The following is a 23,046-nucleotide window of genomic DNA, read 5'->3' as shown; positions in this document are numbered from 1 at the left end:
TGAGTAACATGTATGCCCACACCCTGGCACCCCTGCCATGAAAGAATCAGCCTTAGCAAAATTTGGAGGTAGAAATACTGATGCTATTTTCTTCACTGCATTTGAAGGGTATGATCCATTGGGCTGTGCTTGCACGTTTTTCCTGTGCAGTGTTGTGTATTACAGCAGAAATAGCACGCAAACGTAAGTCAGAGGAGTTACAAAACGGAATGAGTCTTATCACAAGCAGCAACAGAAACAGCTGGTAGGCTCCCACTAGTGCCATCAGGTACACAATGCAAGGAAAACCACTGCTTGTTGCTGTAGGATATTTTACAATGACATAAACTTGCTGTCCACAGGGATTTGTCAGTAGCTGTTTATAAAGTCCAGGTGTAACACGTTTCCTTCAGGATGCAAGTGTGGACCATGAAGTCAGTAGGAGAGGATCCAGCTGTGGGAAGTCATGCCTCTTACTTCATGAAAAAGTTGGTGTGGGAAGAGGGAAAGGAAGAAGACTTTGTGGGAGTTTAACTTCCTCATATCTTCTTCAAATATGTCTACTTTTAAGGCACAGAAAAACAACCAGTCAAGCTGACTGGAGAAACTGAATAAAGGTTCCCACTTCCATATACATTTTCTAAGTATTTTGCATAAAGCTACTGCTAAGGTAGCACTTTGATACCCCAAGAACTTTGAGTCTGGGAGTCTTCCAAATAGATACTAAGGCAGACCTCATCTGGTTTCTTTGACACAAGCCTAGCTATCTTAAGAACAGCTGTTCATGGGTATCATGACAAAAAATTAATCCGCTATCCACAGGATGAAACACTTGTGTTTCATGAAAAGTATTCACTATCATCAAAATTTTCTTAAGCTATAAAAAGTTTGAATCCTGTAAGACAGATAATTTGTAATGAAAAAAGTCAACAATCATTCCCCTAAATTTTTGCAAATAAGTAACTGCTCAGCTCCAGATACCATCATGAGCAGCCACCGTGAATCACAGCGGCCTCTCTAAAGGTGAGAGGAGGAATTTGTGCAGTGGGTGGGGTACTCCTGTCACAGCCTTATTTCCAGTGGTTAACCATACTACAAGTTTAAGAGCGACTTTTCAGCAAACACAAGCAGAACAAATGCTAATTCCTTTGCAAGCTAAAACAGAAATACACTCAATCCACTTCCTGGTATTGACATAGTACATTGTTCTAAATGCATCCATTGTAAATAGAATATAATAGCTTTGCTGAAGGTAAACAGTTAAGAAATAGTTATACGTTGGTCATGGTAGGAGTTTTTTGTTTTAATTTGTTTGTCTACCACTCCTTGATAGCTACACAAGCTTCTTGAAAAATATTTTTCCCGGTGTGATATGCACACACTTCCATCTTTGCAACAACCACATCTCCAGGTCCTGGGCTTTTTTCTCTCGAAAGCACAAAGCAAGCATTGACATTTATAGATGTAACTGTTGACTCTAAAAGGTCTGACAGAAGAGGTGGCAGAAAAGCAAATAGTCTGCCCACCCACTGGGGACCCTCGAGTCAAGGACTACGTTACAGTAACTTAATTACAGGAAACTCCTTTCTCAATTGTCTGCTCCTGTGTGCTCCGTGGCTTAACTGGAGTATATGGAGCAGTGGGTCAGGGGCAGGGAGGGGCACTGCTAGGTTAAAGCAACACTGGCCTTTTCAAAGTTTCCAGATAATCAGTTACTTGCCAACACTTTGCTTAACCCAACTTGACCCTGATAAACGAAAGAGGTTAATTGGTAGAAATTTGTAACAACAAATACAGCTTTTTCTTTTCTTTTAACCAATGACTGCAAGAATATTTCTTTGGGAAAAAAATCAAATAGTAATAAGATAAGATTTCTGGAAATAATTACAAAAGTTCACATAAATGTTTATGCACATAAAGAGCATTGGTATTTTAATCATGAGAAATGAAACACCCACTTCTCAATTCTGACTCAGTCATACCAGTGAAACTTTTCTACATACCAGTTAGTTGTATAAATGCTAACTAAATAGAGATGCATATGATCAAAGACTGACTGTGGAAGTTTATCCTGTAAATCCATGCTGCAGCATATATGTCTGACAATTTTTTCCAGTAAACATTATCGTAACATCTTTGAATGTATTTATGTCAATAAACCAACAAAAACTCTCGTTAACTGCCAGCACTAATGACTTCATATCATCAGAATGTTTTATGCATAGTAGAGTATTTTCATCACGACATAAAAACAGGCCTCTTAAGTGTAGATTCATTGTTATTCATTAGTTCACCCTTTTTTTAACATCTAAAAATTAATTTTGAAACAGCAGTTAAAAACAAAGCATCCAGATTAAACCAAGTTTTGTTTAAGTAAACATTGCATTTGTTAAAGTGCACACAGAGAATCACTCAGAATATTCTGAGTTGGAAGGGGCCCATAAGGATCACCAAGTCCAACTTTTATGTGAATGGCCCATACAGGGGTCAAAGCTGTGACCTTGGCATTATCAGCATCCTGCTCTAACCAGCTGAGGAAGGATATTTTATACAGACTCTGGAATAACTTCATGAGCTCTTATCACAACAAAATACGATAACTGCAATTTGAAAATGAAGATTCAGAATAATCTCATCATTTTAGTTAGCTATGTTTTGTTGTAGGCTTTCGCTTCAAGTGGACTCACTCCAATGCTTTTAGCATAAGTATTTATTTATAAGGGTGACACACAACATGTGAATCAGAGAGAGCTCAGTCTTAAAGACTAGCTGTAATTGCTTCTCCTCTTGTGTTGAGAGTTCTCCCAGTAACATGTGTTAAGCTTTACAGTAAGTTTTAGAAAGGCCTTCTGCAGTCAAGCGTAAAATTTTAATACCCTTTAAATGAAGAGAAATGCCTTTTTCTACTGCTATTGATGCACTTCTTGAAATTATTATTGCAGCATGTTTCTCCATGCCTTTCAAATGCCAAAACTGAGATTCAAAATCCAAGAAAATATTTAAAACTAAATTTTGAGATGTCTGTCTTGAGGCATAGAATAAACCAGCCTGAGCTGTAAGCTTTAATCAAACTAAAACACACATTTTAATTAATATAGCCCTTGTGTGAGGATCTAGAAAGCAAGGATATACAAGAGCTACTACAGTTTTTACACAATATTGTCAGAAACACCTCACAATCTTCACATGAAATAGCAAATTCTTATAAAATGTTGTAATGACACATCCAGCAGTGATTCTGAGGAAGGAATCAAATTAGCAGGATTACAATTTTTTCAAAGATTGGATTTTCCCTGAAACCAAGTACCAGATCTTCAGATGTGGGAATTTAAAATTAATAGACCTTGAAAAGAAACAAAATGGTCTGACTGAGCACTTCAAGATTCCACTGATTTAGTGAAAATCACACAGACAATTCCTCCTTGTATCAATCATCCCACATCTTAAATGTCAGCTTTGGTTTTGTGAGACTCAAGTATCCCATACGAAAACCTGGCTTCAGTTAACAAGATCTCTTCAGCAAATGGGACAAAACATCTTCCCTAACACTGAAATCCTAGCAGTGCACTGGTCCTCCCCCCTATTATATATTTTAGTACTATCATGGATGATGGGCTAGAGAGGGATGGAGAGCTTACACAAAAATAAGTGAAAATTTCCTGCTATCTAGATGAATATGCACATATGATACTAATTCAGCTCTCCCCTTAAATTTAAGGCCAGTAAGAGAAACTCAGTTTTTAAGTTCAAAAAATTTTTCACAGAATCCCAATGCTTCTTTTTTTTTTTTTAAACAGTCAAAAAAATGGAAGAAAACTACTAACCTTCACTTCTGGGCACAGGCTCTGTAGCACCCGGTGTTTTATCTGGCATCTCTGCAGACACAGGCTTAGTAAAACCTAATGGACACAAAGCAAACAAAGTTCTCCATCAAAACCAACACGTTTCAGTTAAGGCACTCCCCTGCTCCATGGCCCCTGTGAAGGATGGGTTTTCAGCTTTCATAGTTTCTGTGTTTGTGTGTAAGGAGTGTAAACAGGCAAAACTCCCTTGGGATTAACTGCAATACCATTCGGTAGACTCTCAATTGGATGTACTACCAGGTAGGCAGGCACAAAAGGACCCTCTCATACCTGAAAGTGCTAATTACATCTGGGGAACTTCTGCCTTTGATTTCATACATTTTTCTCCCTCAGTTAATTTCTAGTGAGAGGTCTATGAACTGGGATGGAAGAGCTGCTTACACTCAAGTACTGCTGAAGTTAACCATGGAGTGACCATCCAGAGGGTCACATCAGCCTGCACCAAACAGAAAATCCCACTAACTAAAAGCTTTACTACACAGTCGAGCACCAGTATTTTTTCTAGCACAGCAGTGGGCAGAGAAGAAAAGGCTTCTCAGGAAGGCACTGAACATGTCTCCTCTTACAGCAACCTTACGTACCCTCTGTGGTACTGGCTGATGGTCAACATGTGGCCACCACATACCGACTGGGATTTTGTATCCTCCTTTTTAGCACCTTTGAATATTTTCCCATCACCAGCAATGCTGATGCTCCATTTTACATAATGAAAGCCTCAAGACCAGACAGGATGCACCAAGAAAAGACAAATCAGAACAAAGAAGATCCTCTGCCTGAAGGAGTTTGTGTGCCAAGTGGGACAGGGACTTCACCTCAGCTGACAATTCACCCAGCTCAGTGCTGTGTATAGCACTGTACAGAGTGCACAGCATTGGAAGTATTCACAGTACAGCCTTAATTCCAAACAAAGGAATCATCTAGTTTCTATCAACACTGAGGCAAAGAGCGGATTTGGGATGCAGATTTCAAGACAGCCATCAGACCCAGAGTTATGGGAGACCTCCCCAGATAACCCTGCAGCAGAACTGAGACTGAACTCCAATAAATGGCCCTTTTTCCCTCCCTTCTTAAATTATTTTCCTTTCAAATTCATATAGCTTGTTTTGAATCCTATCCTCAGACATAAAATGAAAACATTTCTGCCCTGGTGTCCAATAAAAAGCTTAGGTTTACATTACAACCAAACTATACAAAATTTGTAGGATTTCTTAAGCAGTTTAAGTCACAAAATAGTATTTCATGTTTGTTTTCCAGGGCAAGTATATCTGTCATATTTAATTCACAAATATGTAAAATACTTAGAAATATTAGACACATATGAGCATACCTTAGGGTGGAAATTAATTTCTATTTAGCTGATGGAAATTCTACTACCTATGATTTCCTGGATCAGCCAATTCATCTCTTCTCAAGGTAAAATCCACCACATCTTACTCAGGAATTACTTTGTCCTTAACATAGATGTTTTATCCACACAACAGTATATATACTGAAGACTGTGAGCTAGCTAAACATCTTCTCTAACTCCCCCAAATTAATAGCTACAACACTCACCCACCTGAAGGTCTGGGTTTATGAGTTCATAAACCACAGCTGGACAGTGCCACACACTGAACAAACAAATGTGCCCACAACAGAGATTTAAACAACTATAAACACCTAGGGGTCTCCAAATGCCTTTATAAATCTGCTGTGAAACAGAACCCACTCTCCAGAAGACAATTAAAAAAATTAATTTGTTCTTCAAACAGATTACTCAAATTTAATTATCTATGCTTATCATCACTAAACAGTTGGCTAGAATAAATACACCAACTAATTCTAAAACTTGGCAAGCTCATGTCTAACCCTCTGCATTCAATGATGTACTACATATTCTCTCAACATTGCACCAGTTTATAAATCAAATTCCAGTTATCCAGTGATTTACTAGTAAAGTTGATAGGAACTAGTTAATCACAGAGTGTATTTGAAACAAGAAATTTCATTAATAAGTACTATATTTACTTTTTGTCATTAATTTTAACATACAATAAATGTTTCCTGTAAACTTTACATTTTAAATAAATCATTTCATATCATTTATTCAGAAAACAATATATTTAAAATGGAAAAACATGGATATATGCATATCTGTTTTCTGGTTTTGGTTGGTTGGAGTTGCATAGACTTGAAATAAATATATAAGTAAACTTCATCATGAAAATGCTCACAGAGTCACTCACTGACATGTTAATGACAAAAAAAAAAAAATCAGTAGTCTCAGAAATAATTTTGGGCTTTTTTCTACTGACTTTTGTAGAGGTGCTAAATACAAGCAAGAAAAAGACTTCTTGCCTCTTCTGCCCTGATCTTTATTTACATAACTCCAATTTTTTCTTGTCTAAAGTAGGCCAGCCTTTTCTACTTGTCCTTCTAAGGAAGTGATAGCCTTGCTTTTCTGTTATTAAAACTCAATACCAGAAAGCAATTTTACTGCAAGTAAGACACGCCCCACCCAACAGTTATTTCTCCAAATTTAATAGAGTTCCTGTGCTTATCCCTCGCTATGGAGCATGACCTATCAATCCCAGCACAAAAGCAAGTAGGATTCAAATGGGCGTTGAATGACCTTGTCATTTTTAATAATGGAACAGTAACTTGAAAGCTCGATCATTCAATTACTGCTCACAAACCAAGGTATTTATTGAACAGGTTCAGACCTGCGACAGCTACAACAACTCTGTTTCAAGAGCTCATTTGGATAATTCACAGCAATTTTAAAAACTAAAGTCCCACTAATGGTTTTCTACAGACTTACCAGTTCAGCAGCTCTGCATTACAAAAAGTGACAGCAAGGGCAGCTTAATGTAGTTACAACAGGCTGAAAAAAGTCAGCCTCTGTGCCTAGAAAAGTGCATCTTCAGAACAGTGTTTGAAGCTCTCAGACCTCCAAGATCCCTGAGTCCAGCTGGTAAACTGACACTGCCAAGTCCACTCCTAAACCATGTCCCTAAGTGCCACGTCTACATCCCTCTTAAATATCTCCAAGGATGGCGATTCCACTTCTTCCCTGGGCAGCCCTGTTTCAATGCTTGAAAAACCCTTTCCATGAAGAAATTTTTCGCAGATATTCTTGTCACTGTCTGTAATGGTTTTTGGTAATGAAACAGTCTGAAATTTGTTGCTGCTTTTTCTAAATCTTACAGGAGATTAGTTGTACCAGAATAGTACAACCAGGTGCAAACATGACAGTGTCTTCAACATTTTTGCAATTGACTGTCAATTAAAAACATTACATCTAAAAACTGAGGTCCAGTAACGTGGTGCAGAACAGTATTTTATGACTTCTTTTAGAAGTACACAAATACATATATTTTAAAATCTAAAAAGTATGCTTTCCCCCTTTCTGTCTCATTATTGCAAACTAGTTCCATGCTAATGCTAGAAATTGCAGGATATACTAAAAAACTTAAAAAAAAAGAAATACCGAACTCTGCTGTTGTTTTCTGTAACACACCAAATTTTGAATTATTCAAAAAACAGAAGTCAATGTTGAGCATTCCTTTATTTATAAATAAAGTTCCTCCTTTTTTAATCTAGGAAGGAAATCTCTGACAAATACTATTCATAGACTAGGACACTAAATCTCCCTCTCTGCAGTAAGGCCAAGCTGATCTCATGTGAAATCCAGCAGAAAAACAGCATTTGGGGTACAAGCTTGCTAGTAAATGTAAAATGAAGTAATGCTTGCTCACTTTCAATACAGATAATTTCCACTTATCCAGACAATCTTATTAGTAATAGTATCCCAAAAATTTTGCATAATTTCAAGATGAATCCAATTAAGTACTTATAAAAACATTCCTGTTAGACCCTTCCAAATACTCTTGCAATATAATTATTGAAATAGTTTTAACTGTCTCTGAATCTCAGGCTCAGCTATTCTAGTAGTCCATGGGCTACATTGTATTTTTCAAATCATCAGTCAAAACTGCTACCTATTGCTTAGTCAGAGCACTTTTTCACAGAACATCCTAGTAAGAGAACTTGAAATACGTATGCATTGATAATTTATGAATAAACACAGCTATACTGTTTACATTTCTCCATTAAGCAAAACTCTTTAACAGCAACTAAAAACAGTCAGATGTATGGCCACGCATTTTCATGGGCCATAATCAGCTAGGGCCACCCAAACAGGCATACTGGGAGGTCCTAGTTCAAGAAATTTGTTGTTCCTTCCAGTAGATTGATTTACCTTTAAAATCCTGAGCTGCTAAAAACTGCAAATCAGCTTTAACATTATGAAAAACATAAGATCCTTTAAACACAGCATCTAAACCAATAGTGTATCATAGGCGAATTAGTAAAATATTCAAATTTAGAGCACATGGGTGGCTAAAAAATACCTTTTAAAAAGCATGCTCACAAAAATATGGATTACTTGTGTTTCACAGACAAATATTTTCCTTGTCTCTTTAATTAGCTGTACTTTGCAAAAAAAAAAAACAAAACCAACCAAATAAAACAAAACCATCAGTAAGGGTTTCCAATTATTCAAAATCATTGTTAATCAAAGTATCACGATTTTCACTTTTAAAGTTTCATGGACAAATTTTCATTGGAGAGAAGACTTCTGTTCCAGTTTTGTTCTTTCAGCAATTTATTGCTGCATTCTCAAAAAAGCATCAAGCATCTTGAAAGAGACTATTGTTTGTCATAGGACTGTTTGCAGTTGTAACTATGGAGTCCAACTATGTATTTATGTTGAACAATGATCATCACTAATCAAAATCTAACCTGAACCTCCTCCTTTGTGTCAAACCCCTGGCCCCTAGTCTACATCTGTTCCAAATAGCTAGAAGTGATCACATTTAAGAAAGTTGCTTGGATTTCTTCAAAACGTTGTCAAACACAGTCATTTGTCAATGACAGACACTGCATTTCTCCACCGTCTTTCACAGGCACAATCAGCATTAATATTTAGATTCTGCTGTGGCCACTTTATTCACAATCAAAATACATGTTCCCTTACAATACTATATTACAGTTTTAAATGCAGCCTTTGACAGATTAGACAGTCGGCGCTTTATACACACAGATCAGTACATATAAAACAACTGAAGTCCTGAAATTCTACATTACATCTGTGCTGTTAACAGAAAGTCTATCTGCTGGTTTATTTTTAAAGAGTATTTGGATGAGGTCTTCCTGCTGCAATCAAAAAAAAAAAAAAAAGAGGGCAAGAGGTAGAAAGATAAGAGATATTAGTAGGTTTTTTGACATTAAATATTTTGTAAATAAATAAGGACAACTGGATGCCCAGAAACAGCCAGCACAGATGGCCACCCTTCTTGGATAAATGGTATTGGATGCTGCATTTCTGAATGCAGAACAACTCACAGAACCCCAAAATCAGCACTCACATTCTCAGGTTTCAAGATGAACTCCACACTCCAAGGAAGGCTATGGTAAAATTCATACATCAACACACTCAGACTTCGACATTTGGCTGTTAAACATTGCTTATTATCTTTGCTAGAGAATAAGGACGCCTGTCCCTGATATAGTTTTTGCCATTTGTTTGCCTACAAAATCCCTTCTGGAGCAGATGCATTGCTGTCTGAACCCCATGAGAATAGCTTTGATCCCAGATCACATAAACCTTAAAAGCAAGTTTATATGCTAACACTAACACAGTTCTTTCACATGAACCAAGAAGTGACACTGAAAGAAACCCTAAATAACACTGACCTAAAGGATAGCAGTTATGAGGACATAAACCAAGCCTCATTTCTGCTCCTACTCACCACCACCCCTCAGCCTTCCTAAGTAATATGGCAGTACCTGTTTAAGATTCAAGAGTTATTTCAAGTTAACAGTTATTCCTTCAAAATTGCACAGAATTCTAATGGCTCCTTTCATGCCCTGCCAGCAGCACTCTGGATGTGGGTATGAATTACAGCTTCCCTTCTGCAAAAACCCTCTCCTTCAAAGTCCTACAAAAATCTTCCAGTCTTTTTCCCCCTGCACATCAACACATACCAAAATGTTCCAGCTTTGGGGGTTTTGTTGGAGTTTGGGGTTTGGTTTTTGTGGGTTTTTTTGGTAAGACGCTACACATTTTGCTGATTTTCCCAAACCAGGTCACCCTTTCACTTTCTTTTCCACAGAAAGGCAGTAACAGTGGCACTTAAGATAAATGCAGCAAGAGATGAGATGATCCAAACAAGACCCTCTGATCTATATTGGCAAGAAGGAGCAAAACCCCCTTTACACATTTGCCCATTGATGAAAGTCACATTAACATCACTCTCTCCTGCCTACTTCTTCAAAATATATTTGATCTACAGCATCCTCTGCCTAGGTTTCTGGAGCTAATCATCCATGCTGCGGCTGCAATCCAAAATAATAAGTTTTTGCCAGCAGGCAAAGACCAAATCACAGAATCCTTTTGCCACTTTCATTCTGGCTTGCAGTAATTCACCACGTTTGAATGTGAAAAACATCACAAATGTTCTAATATCAGGAACAAGCTGTCTGGCTCCTCTGCGGTTTAACTGCTACGCGTATGTCTTCTCCCTCCTCCCGTCCCTCCAATAGTTCTGAATCCATTCCCAGTGCTATTCCAAGGTTTTGGTCATGGTTTTCCAAACCCACTAAAAGATCAAGCTCAGCAGCTAATCACCATGTTTCAGCCTGCAAGGCAAAACAGCGTATTTTTCACAAAATAACACCGGATATGAGGTCTAGGAGGGAATGTGACACAGTATTTTCTCCTTCAAACTTTGTATAGAACTTCTTAAAAAGATGAGCCATACTCAACCTTTGGTCTGTGTCCAACCACGTTGCAAGGCTCCTTACTTAAAACAGCATATGCTGCTTCTACGCCAAGTGAAACAAAGAGGAAAACTCCCCACAGGGTCTGGTGGGAGGAGGAAGACGGATCAAAACCTTGACTGACACTCCCCAAATACCCTTGTGAAGCATATGTTCAAAGCCTAAGCAGAAAGACATCAGCTTTAATTGTTGAAATGCATGTATTTCCTGCATGTATGTATTAACTCTGCTGATCACAGCAGTTTCTCAGCTCAGCAGAAGTGCTGTCTTTCAAGTCATTTCAGAGCAGTTTATAGCAAATTCCTTAGTATAATTAACCACTTCTCTTTCTGTAAAAATGAACCGTTAATGAGTATTTTTGTAAATACTTTTTAGCTTGTACACGCAACTTTGCTCAAGATGGCATGTAATCACGCCGCGCTAGAGAAAGCTGACAGAAAAGAAGCCAACGCCTCCCTCTGTGGCGCTGGGAAATCGCGACAGCGCTTTCCCAGGGTTCTGCCTCTCGGAGCCCTAAGGCACCGGTTCCAGCAGAGCTCCCGCAGGTGGCACTCGCTGCTGCTCCGTGTGGTGCCACACGCTGCTCCACTGGCAGACAAAAATGAGTGCTTGCAGCAGAATCTGTCTCTCCCTCCTGGTCAGTGTGTCGGGCGAGGGCTAAAAATCCTTCTGAATTGTCATGCTTATCACTCGAGTCTGGATTTGGGATTGGGTAGCCTGACAGCTAAGGTGCTATCCCCACCTTTTGCTTATTTCAAGACTCCCTAAAACCAGAATGAAGAGAATTATTTTGAAAAGCACTGGGCATTTTATCAAATTACATACACCTATTGCTTCTCCCATGCCTTCGTACAGTGCAGTTAATCTCAGCAGCTCTTCCAGGCTTTCACTAAAGTTAAAAAACCCCACATGAACAAAGAAAAAAAAAAAAATCCATCAAAAGATCATGTTTCACTTACATACAGAAGGTCTGTCACTTCAGACACTTACCTTTGAATCTAAGCTTGAGAAAACAGACAGACTTAGGTAAGGGGGCTCAGCACAGGACATGCCTGATATACACTGATGAAAACCAAGGAAAAGCAGGATAAGCAGGTCAGTCCCAAGATATTTAGGGACTTAGAGGCAAGTCTCAGCACAGTCTGTTGTGAGTACAGCAGTAGCAAGTCATAGCTGCCAAGAACAGCTATCGTTATCACAAAATACTGTTGTCATCTACTCAAAGAAATCTGCTACTCAACAAGCATACAGTGAAGCACACAATGTATTCACACAAAGCATTTTCTGAGTAAATTAAGAGCCCCATGTAATGCATTACATGTAGTTACTCTGCAAAAACCAACCAACAGCATAGTTTTCTTTACTGACATTTAGAAAGAGTTAAAATCTTTTAACTGAGCTACCCTTACATTGTTTTCTGATTTCATTTTTTAGATAATACTACTTCTACCACTAAGTGCTAATTAGGGGCACACAAAGAAAACTGAATGTGAAACAAACCCATTTAAAAATAAAATCAAATGCCTCAACATAGACAAGAATGCACAGTTCAACATTTTCTGTATCACAAGAGCTTATATCCAATACCATTAATTTGTGACTCTTCAGTAATGCATATACCAAGTGCAGAAATAGCACTATGCACACACACACACCAGCTACAGCACTAAAGAGACTGCAGGATTTTAGGGTGCAAGTCCTTACAGTGTGATAACAGTCAAACCCATGGCCAGAACCCTGACAGTTGCCAAAAAAAGAATACATTACTTTCCCCTTAACGAATTCTCTGATACTGCTAGAATTCACACAGTCATTTAACCATGTCACCCTAAATACAGTTTCTGAATGCTGTTTTTACAGCTGCACTTCTGCCTTGCTCACCGTTCACCCTTCCAACTACATATTCCAGGTAAGTGTTCAGATTTCGTGGGGAAAAAAAGTTTGAAGTACTTTTTTTTTTAAATCTACATTAGGTAGACTGGTCACTAGCATCCCCTTTTCTTGGATCTTTCTCAAGAGAAAATACAACTACAGATGCATTAGGTCTTGTATTTTGTTGAAGAAAGTCTAGATGAGGGCCATCAAGTTGATTAGAGGGATGGAGCACCTCTCCCAGGAGGAAAGGCTGAGACAATTGGGGTTGTTCAGCCTGGAGAAGAGAAGGCTTCAGGGTGACCTGACTGTGGCCTTCCAGTACCTGAAGGGAGGCTATGAGAAAGCTGGAGATGCATTTTTTTACAAGAGCATGTAGTGACAGGACAAGAGAGAAGGGCTTCAAACTGAAAGAGAATAGGTTTAGATGAAATATGAGGAAAAAATTCTTTACTGTGGGTGTTGAGGCACTGGAAGGAGTTGCCCTGAGAAGTGGCGAATGCCCCATCCCTGGGAGTGTTAAATGGAGCTCTGAGCAACCTGGTCTTGTGGAAGGTGTCTCTGCCCATGGCAGGGAGGTTGGAACCAGATGATCTCTAAGATCTCTTCCAACCGAAGCCATTCTATGATTTCCTTCTAGAGAGGTGCAGAGCTTAAACCTCACTACTGGGCCAAAAGTTCTGCCTTAAAAAATGAAGAAAACAAAAATTCCAAAACATTCCAGAGCTGGATGTGAACCTGTCAAATTTCTTCAACAGCAGAGATTGCTTTAGTGCACATGGTTAAGAAAAGGAAACTGAAGAAGAAAGAATTTCAGCATTGTTTATCTCAGAATTACTCAAATTCCTTTCAAAGCTCTGAACTTTGCTACAGTTAGGAAAGATGCTGATTTGGCCAATTAACAATCAGAGAGATGCACACACAGAGTCCCTCTTTAGTCTTTTCCACATTCTGTCCCTCTTCAGTCTTTTTCACATTCAAGTCTGGTGCTCAGCAACTACAGTTTTAAGATTCCTGATTAAGGACAAAAGCTGCTGCTGCTGTTCCATGCTGCTCACAGATATTAAAAAAAAAAACAAAACAAGCAAACAAGAGCAATAACCCAGCTAGCATCCTCACAGTCAACTTGTATTCCCATTTCTCTCTTATACATGAAAAAATAAGCAAAACAACCAACCAAAAACCCTCCAGACTTGCACCTGGCATATGCAGTAAAGAGCCCCTGGTCCCTGCTTTTACAGGCTGTAAGCCTACTCCAAATTGTTTTTCTATTAGAGAGGTTGTGTAGCACTTAAAAAGACACTTCTTTTGCTTGAGGCCTGTGCTTGGGCTATCACTAAACGTCATCTTGGAAAAGACCACTGATGTGTAAATTCATCCTTTCACCATAGGCTCTAGTGGAAGAAATAAAATCAAAACAGGCTGCAAGGAAGCAAAGCTGTTGTTGGAGCACAAGGAACCCAATCACAGCAAACAAGTAAAATAACAGTGAAAATAAACTATAATATGCAAATCCAGTCCTATGTGCTGAATAAATATTACAGTGATGGATAACATACCAATGAATTCCAATACGTCTGAAGAACTGGATCTGACGATGGTAGAAAAATCTTACCCTGTCTGCAGGCATTTCACCCTCTGACACTTTCTTTTTGTATTTCCATTTCTGTTTCAGGAAATTTCTTGACACCCAACTAAAGTTCACTAACTTTGTCATGCTTAGTCGTCAGAAGAAAGGAAACAACCTTGCCATCCGCTCAGTAAGGACATCAGGCTGTGTCTATTATGCAAGGTAGTTTCTCTTGAAATCACAGGACTGTGATAATAATGAAGGTTTTTCTGGGGCTTGTTTTGTTTTAAATTAAAACTTTATAGCCCTCTTACAGAGAAATTCTTGATATTTAAGGTCACTAAAAAGCCATTATCTATGTGAATAATGAAATTTGTATGTATTTTAACTCTGTGTAGGGCCAAAGTCAAGGCACTGAGATAGGGAATGACATCTTCCTCAACTCACATAACCAGTATACAACGTAAATCCCGACAACTTGACAGAGATAAGGTGCATCCAAAAGCAAATACTCGAAGAGAACAGAACAGCCCAATGCTTTTCCAGAGTATAAATACAAAAAAGTCCTATTCAAAGTCAGCTGTTTCAGGGGTATTTCTTCTCTGCACATAAACACATTTCTGAAAGCCCCCTAAAAAAAAAAAAACAAAACCAAAAACCAATGAACCACAAAATGCTGCTTTGCACCAAATTAAAATCACAAATTTATTATCTGGTGTGCATATTTTTTCAAAGCACTGCTATTTTTCTTCCAGCTTGACTAACAGCAGAGAAATTAGTATGCATCAATTCCCATTAGGCTGATACACCTCTTCTGTAAAATACTTGTAATATGTTTGGGTTCACTGTGTATTTTCAAAGAAATAACTTCAGACCTTATTGTAGAAGAAAACCACAGAACTTTCAGAATAAGGTCATACTGATGAAAGACAAAAATGTCAGCACTGTCCAGAAAGTCCATTTACTTTAAAAAAATTTTTCATAAACAATGTTAATTCCAAGTAAAGAAGAGAGAATGGTATTTTCCCCCTCAACTGTAAACTCTTTTGGAAAGCTAAAGAAGGGGGGGGGGAGGGGAGAGGGAAGATACAGACGAATGTTTGGTTTGGCATTGCTGACAAGGAGAATGTTCAAGAAGGGGAAGCCTACTTAAAACCAGAATAATGGATAATTATTGCTTTATATGTAGATCCTTCACTAATTTTGTCTCCATAACACATGGTGACACCATTACATTTATAAGGAAAGACTCAGACACAGATTGACCATGAGGAGAATGGGCTCCTACAGAGCCCATTTGTGTGCTTCCTTCAACTGCAATTGCCTGTGTATGGCACTACTGCTGAAATGAGAGGTTTAGACATGGACTTTATAATTATTAGACAAGTAATACTCAGTTGGCTTTTCCAGAAACTGTCATTTGAGTGGCTAGCCAAAGCACAGCCATGCATAACAAAGCTACTTATGCATGCCCTCCGAAAGACATTTGTTGGGGCTTTTTTACCCACAGCCATCAGAAAAAATCCATCTTTCTGACTACAGTACAGTATCACTAATGAAAATTTTGGGGTTTTGTTTCCATCACAGAGTATGTAACATTAGGAAACAACACAGCAAATCACATAAAAGAGTCAACAGTTAAAGCTTTCTGAGCCTTGACGTGTTCCAGGCTCCGAATGCCGCCGAACCTGGCAGCCCCCCAGCCCTGGCTCAGGCAGCTGACTGCAGGACCCCTTCATGTTCCTCCAGCTTTTCCTTCTCCCTACTTTGAGAGTACATACATCTATGTGTATATATGTATATATATTTATATACACGCTGTGCACACATGTTAAAAAAGAGGAAATTAATAACAGACAAGCTAACAGCACTGTGTACATTCCCTTGCAATTTATCCAAATGAATGGCCTCATGACTCAGATTGGGACATTTCCTGTAAAAACAACTTATCTACAGAACACTCTAACTAGTTGGGATGGAAAAGCCAGAGACCTCTTGCTATGTATCAGCTTTGAAAAGCATGTCCCCAGTTCAGAGTTCTGTAACTGCAAGCATAGTCCAATTGGCTTTTGTGGCACTGAACTGCATAGGCAGAGCACAGAGAAACTACAGTTTCAAATTACATTCATGCTTAATCTCTGACAGAACACATGCACACATATATTCATTAAATATATTGATTATAAAGAATAAGGAATATTAGATAAAATAGGACTAGAAATGGAAAGGAAATTATTTCATTCACCCATGATCAGCACAAGTAGACACTCCTAGAGTCTAGGAGACTAAAACTGGTCAAAGGGAAACCATTCACGGTAGCAATCTTTAACCTGCCAGAATTTCCAAAGGAATCTGAATGACCATTTTGATGGAAGCAGGTGACAAGTTGTTGAATAAACATTTCTTTTGAGTTAAACTGCAGTATTCTCTAGACATGGAAACTCCTTCTGTATAAGCAGATAAAGCTTCTTATCTCCACTATTCTTTCTCAAAAGAGCTGGATTTCTTAGTAAACATTGAATCGCCAAATGCAGACCTTCACTTGCCCCTGACCAAAATACTACTTACATTCAGAAGAAACACATGGGGAAAAAATAACATGAGTTACAAATATTATAGCTGGAAAGGGGATTTCCTTCAGCTGAGTGTTTTTCTCCTTTCTACATCAGTCTAAGGGACATGGTTTGATCAATCAGTTGTTTAAAAGTAATTCTTGACAACCACATGGAGTCTGAGCCATTGTGCACTTTGATACTTCGTTCACCTTCTAGAAAATAAAATAAATAACTCAGACATCTTTCAAACACAGAAACAAAAAATACCTATTTTGTACTAAAATAACATAAAATCCAGCTAAAGGAATATCACTGAAAACTCCAGAAGAACGTATTTTTAAGAAAACAGCTTTATATTTCATTGGTAATTTGATCTAGTACTGGAAACCAACAAAAATAAGGACAGGGTGTGAGCGGGAATCTCTAAATAGGTTTGATTAAAGTAAATATTCAAAGAGATATTACTCGAGTCAGTACCAAGAGCTTCAGCCAGTTTCCAAAGCCTTTTGAGTTTCAGAGCTAAGCCCAGTGAATTCAGATGAAAGTTCCTTTTCTTCCACTTTTAAGGGAAGAAATAACTTATGTGAACTTTCTGCAAAACAGCCTTTTGAGTTTAGTAATTGGGGAACAAACCTAAAGCACTGCCAAGACACACAACTAACCATTTATGAACCTTAATATTTCATTCAAATATTAAGTACTGAGTACTGAAACAACACAGAGGTATTCCAATAATGCTGTTCAAGTTATGTAATACCATCCTTAGTACACAAAAATCCCAGCTCCTCCATTCTTGCTGCCTAGCCCACATTTTGTCCTCTGAGGAACACAGGCACACAGAGTGCATACTAACAACACCAGGTTCCCACTGAACCCAGCAAGAGGCACAGCAGAGCGAGGAAACCACCTGGCCCTGCCTCACTGAGATTATGCCAGCCTATTCAGTGGGGCAACAGGAAAAAAAGTCCCTGCTGCATTTCAAACACACACAAAGAGCTATGTATATTACCACAAAAAGCAGGAAACCACTCTATCTGATCAGCAAATGAGATTCTATAGCCCTCTGAGTCTTACTGCATTTAGGCAAGAGGAGCAGGGGGATAAAGCATTTGCTCCCTTTAAATTTGATGACAGTTACTCCATCTCCTTCTCATCCTGTCACTGTTCCCATAACCTGTGCAGTATTCCCAGAGATATCACCAAGCTACTATCACTTTTTCCCCAATGGTCATCACTATGTGTTCACCCACAAGGGCATATCAATTTAACAAATTGCCAAGTCAGTTCCAAACTCTTCTGTTTCCTCTTTCCCAGTTTCAAATTCCTCCATTTCTCTCTACAAAACAAATAGTCCAGAAATTCACGTTGAAATAAACCATAGCAATTCTGTAGAGGAAACTTACCCATGCAAGGGGCTAAAAAAGTCTGCAGAGAAATGCTGACTGAGGAGAAGATGAGCTCACATCAAATAAAAAGTGACTCAGGCCAACACAATGAAAACACTCAAGGGATTTCTGGAGCAACCTGCAGGTTCTCTGATGCTGAATAAATACTGAGGCCACATTGCACAGTTTCATCATCAGAAAAATGAAGGCTATTCTTAAATTAATGCATTACATGTGCCCAAAAAGTGCTCCTGGGTGCAAAAGCAAGCTGGGACAGACTAACACATCTGTGGTAATGAATAATCCTAGTCTCCAAAACAGGGTGCAGAAAAGTCATCTCTCAAGAGTGATGGCTGAAATGCACTAGGGATGGAGTCATGCCTGGAAACTGTGGAGAAGGCTAACTATCATTTCCCAACATCACACCAGCAAACACGACCATCACAGACCATCTTCTTCCAGGCCTGGGAACATTCCTAGGCCCATCTGAACTTTACACAGGTTTAACCTTACAGGACTCCTCTCAGGCCACCTATACTCATAAACCTTTGCTGACACATAGTTTCGAACAATTTTTTCCCTAATTGAGTATCATTACACACTTCAAAGATTTAAAGAACTCTAAATGGAAACAGAGACAGACAAACACACACTGATATAAAAAGCAGAACAGGGAGAGAAGAAAGGAAAAAAGACAACCATACTCTCTGCAGAGGAGAAAGTATAATTACATGCAATTGAACTACTCTTCCCTTATGCTTTTGCCACAGGCAGTGTCAGGATTTGCTTCTACCTTTCAGTCCTGACCTTTAAAACAGACCAGATACAAACCTTTCAAAAAGAAGCATAACCTTCTGTCTCTGTACCTCCAGAAACTCTCAGCTCCTGTGTATCCAACAAATGTGGATGCCTCCTTCCACTGTGTCAGAGCAAGAGATTTTTCCACAAGGAGAGCTCAGAGGCAGTCGCCCAGCTCTCCTGTAGCAAGAAAAGTCCTCTTTTGGCTGTTTCATAACAAGTCTTAAGTCTGGGCATCCCTGTGACGCTACCAGGCTAATGCCAGCATGAAATGTAAAGCAGATCCTTAATGGAAGGGAATTTTTTGTGGTTTGAGTGCTTCAGGTTTTCTTTTTTAATCCAACTGTAATACAGTTTAAGCAAAAACTATTAAAGCTTGGGAAGAAGCTGCAATCAATCATAGTTATAAAACAAAGGCCAAACTTTTTAAAAACTGTTTAGTCATTTTAGCGTCTACCCCAACTTGTGGAAAACAGGAACCCAGAATACTTAACAAAAGCAACTACAGTGAATGTTACGGCAACTACCAAACTTCAAAATTACCTTTATTTTTGACAGCTTTGAGATTTTACACTGAAATGTAAGAAAAGTTTGAACTATTTTAAAACATGTAAGCCATGTGGTATTTCTTTCAAACTGTTCTTACTAACAAACAAGCAAAAAACAAGCAAAAAACAAGCTAAAACAAAACTACAAAACTAAGGAACGAGGTTTGAATCCCGTAAACTCTGATGGGTTAAATTAACATAACCTTTATAGTGTGCCTAGAATTATTTTGTATTTTTCCAAAGTTAACTGTCAGCAAAATTTGCACAGAAACTCAACTATTTGATTAATTACTTTGTTACAAAAGTTACTAGTTAAAACAGATTACCTGTAACTACCAGCCTTAGATCTCTGAAGCTGAAGATTCAGCCTATTTCTCTAAGGAAATAAGAGAACTGATGCAGTTCTCAGAGAAATAATTACAAAAATAATATTTTTCCTTTACCAATGCAAGCATGTATTAAAACTGAAATAGATAATAAATTCCATTTTTACCACATACATGTTCCGTGGACTTTTTTTGCAGTTTTGCTCTTTTTTCCAGCCTGCAAGAACTCCATCAAAGACCTACTTCAACTGATGCATCAGAGTGCTTACTAGCAAGACTATAAGAAGACAGCAAATGAAAAAAAGATTTTCAACCTTTTAGCTGCAATAAAGAAAAGGAAACGTATTAGGAAGAAAATTTGAATGCTCTGCAGATTCAGAACCTGAAGGAGATAGCACAGGGGTTCCCCAGTGCCTGATTATTGGGCAGTGTTTTACATTCCACTTTTCCTCTGGGATACTGACACCTCCCTCAAGAAGGCTGCACTCCACCTATTCCCAAGTGTGAGCCTGGTGCTGTAGACTGCAGGGAAACCCTAAATCCAAACTAACACTTCATATAGAGTGTGAAATGCACTTCAGAAATATTCCACCCAATCATATCAGAACACCATGGACACTGTAATCTCCAAGATATCTACCATGAGCAGCATTTTTGGAAGTAGAGGTTTGCAATCCTAGATCAACACATAAGAATCATCAAGGAAAAATTTTTTTGTTTACTTTTAGTGATAAAGATCAATGGCAGGAAGTATGATACTATAGAGATATTAAGATATTTGTATGATGCCTACTTATAAATAGATGTGTGTTTACATTATGCATTCCACATATAGAGAAAGAAGCATGCATTTTTCTACCACAACTGCCAGTTCATTTTAAGGAAAATCCCCAGCTACTAATCTCATTTCCAGCAAGCATGCAGCGGCTTATGTCACTCACCTTGAAGACTAATACCCAAGAAAGCAGGGAAAGAAATTACTTGTGCAGGGGAATTTCATGCCTCCCTCAACTATACATGCCTCCCTCAACTATACAACCATACAGAATTTACTCAGGTATCTTTACCCTTATGTCTCATAAAGGTATGGGTAAGGCAAAATACGATTTGACAATCTCAAGAAACATACACCACTCTCAGTGCTGAAAGGCTGTTGAACAGCTTTATGAGAATTAGTGTTGCAGGCAGTTAAACTACATCTTGGATGCAATTTAGGTACATGCATTGAGTAGCAACAGGGATGAAGAGCTGGGGACTCGTATGTTTATCATATATGCACTGTTGCACCACAGGAGATGAAACACAACAGCACTCGCGTGGGGCTCCTCCAGTCCCCAGAGTAAAAAGCAATTAGTTTTTTTGTCTCTCATCTCGCCTGGGGGGGTGGGGGCAAATCAAGCTGTTCTCAGGAATGGAGAATAATAGCGAGCTTCAATCCCTGGAAGACAGTTCTCTCTCTCACACAAAAATTACCTAAATTTTGTAGTTTCACCCGTCTTTTGTTTCCTTGTTCTATGCATAGTAACAATACAAATAGTAAGATTTGCACAAGCATGTTACCACAGGCGTCAGTCTGTCTCTTGAAGCCTGCTGGACATCAACAACCCAGCAGATGGTCATTACTCCAAATTCCCCACCCTCCATCATCATTAATTCAGGAACAAACTCATTTCAATGGGCTAGCCCCAATTCATAAAGAACTCATTGTCCTGACCAAATTAATAGCTTTACATCTTGCATTACCAGATGTGCTTCAGAGACACAGTAATATTTTATATTATAATGTGCTGTTTAAAGTCCACTTCAAGGTCATTTCTCATAAATATTGCTGTAAAAGGCAAGTGTACAACTATGAACCTATTCCCAAAATAAACACAAAACCTCCATATTTTTGGTTTAGATACTACACAGATTTGGCACAAGAGTCCTCAGTTATCCTGCAACCCACTTGATTAAAAGCTGTCTACTCTGATAGCAGTCTTTTGAAAGGCTTTACTTCACCCTGAAGATTAATAAATCCTCAACACTGGCACATCCAATAAAGAGACAGGCACTTATGGTGCCTATTACATAAGCAACACAATTTAGACCAATAATAATAATAACAAATGGGGCAAATCAAATTTATAATAATTTGGAGCAGGTCTTAACTTCACAGATAAGTCACCAGTAGGTTTTTGATTCATGTCAAATGGGGAATGAAAAGGAATAGAGGGAATCATTTGTCATGACTTGAGTCATGTCATGTCTGCCATTTGTCAGCAAGTTTGCATTAAAACAACGGAAGAACCTTTTCCATAAGAACAATTTGCAAAAATGAACATCAGTAGACTAGAATCAACTAGCAAGCTATCTTACCCGCTTATGGAAAAATAAAAAGTAGAATTTTGAAAATAGCCATGTTCCTTGTGAGAATGAGGTAGAGAGCATTGAAGGACTGTAATTCAAAAAAACAAAACCAAAACATTAAAAATAGAGACAGAACTTTCCAGGGAGATAGTATTCACTTGAGTTTTAAGTTACATTGTTATTTTTCCATAGAACTGACACAGGTTTTCTTACAATCCTATATCTGAAAAATGTCTCTTGCTGATAGTTTTGTTGAAAACTGCTTGTGTGAAATGTTCTGTTTTCAATAAATTGTTATTTTCCAACAAAATATTTTTGGCTGAAAAATTCCTAACTGCCTTTACTTGTAAAATCATTTCTTGAGTGCAACATTTCTTTAGTCCAATGCTTTTCCTTAGTTAAAAGGCTGCATTGTGTATTTTAAAAGATATTCACTCACTCTCATACTGGCACAAAACAAGCAACATTTGTGTTTAAACCTGTGATGCATGGAGGGCATTTTTCTTAAGTAACCTATTTCCACATAGAAGAAACAAATACAACAACTATGATATTAAGGTCTGTTCTATTCTAGCTCGAAAACAGGATTAGAAGCTACATCTCCAATAAACCTTAACCTCTATTTGATCATAGTCAGAACATACAACTATCTTTACTAAGTAACTTTACACATTTAAATTATGTGGTAAACAAATATAATCCAGGTGGAATTACCCTGGAAGTACAGTTTACAGCCATAGCTGAAGGAAAGGAGCGAGGGCTGAAATGTCTGTGGTTTGACATACTTCTGGGAGGGGACAAGGGAGGAAAAGAAATATTTTCTTATAAAAACAAAAACAAAGAAAAGGGAAAGTCATAGTTATGTCTCTTATCAAATTCCATACTGCCATGATTTTCAATATAATAGAAACTCATTAATCAAGAACATAAAATCATTTGATGTATTGCACTTTGGTAATTGAAGCTAAATAAGCAAAGG

General features: G+C 38.2%; 1 protein-coding gene across 1 annotated transcript in view; it reads right to left on the bottom strand.

The window, feature by feature from the left end:
• PLEKHG1 (pleckstrin homology and RhoGEF domain containing G1) overlaps positions 1-23,046 on the bottom strand; it is a 127,757-nt gene that overhangs the window by 86,294 nt on the left and 18,417 nt on the right. The window contains exon 4 of the mRNA XM_008637876.2: positions 3,804-3,878. Within this exon, the coding sequence (XP_008636098.2) occupies positions 3,804-3,878 (75 nt within the window). The remainder of the gene's footprint in view (positions 1-3,803; positions 3,879-23,046) is intronic.

This window comes from Corvus brachyrhynchos, unplaced genomic scaffold (assembly GCF_000691975.1).
Source record: "Corvus brachyrhynchos isolate BGI_N302 unplaced genomic scaffold, ASM69197v1 scaffold14, whole genome shotgun sequence".
In the NCBI taxonomy this organism is placed as follows: Eukaryota; Metazoa; Chordata; class Aves; order Passeriformes; family Corvidae; genus Corvus; species Corvus brachyrhynchos.
The sequence above is the reverse complement of the archived record's forward strand: the minus strand, read 5'-3'. Positions and strand labels throughout refer to the sequence as shown.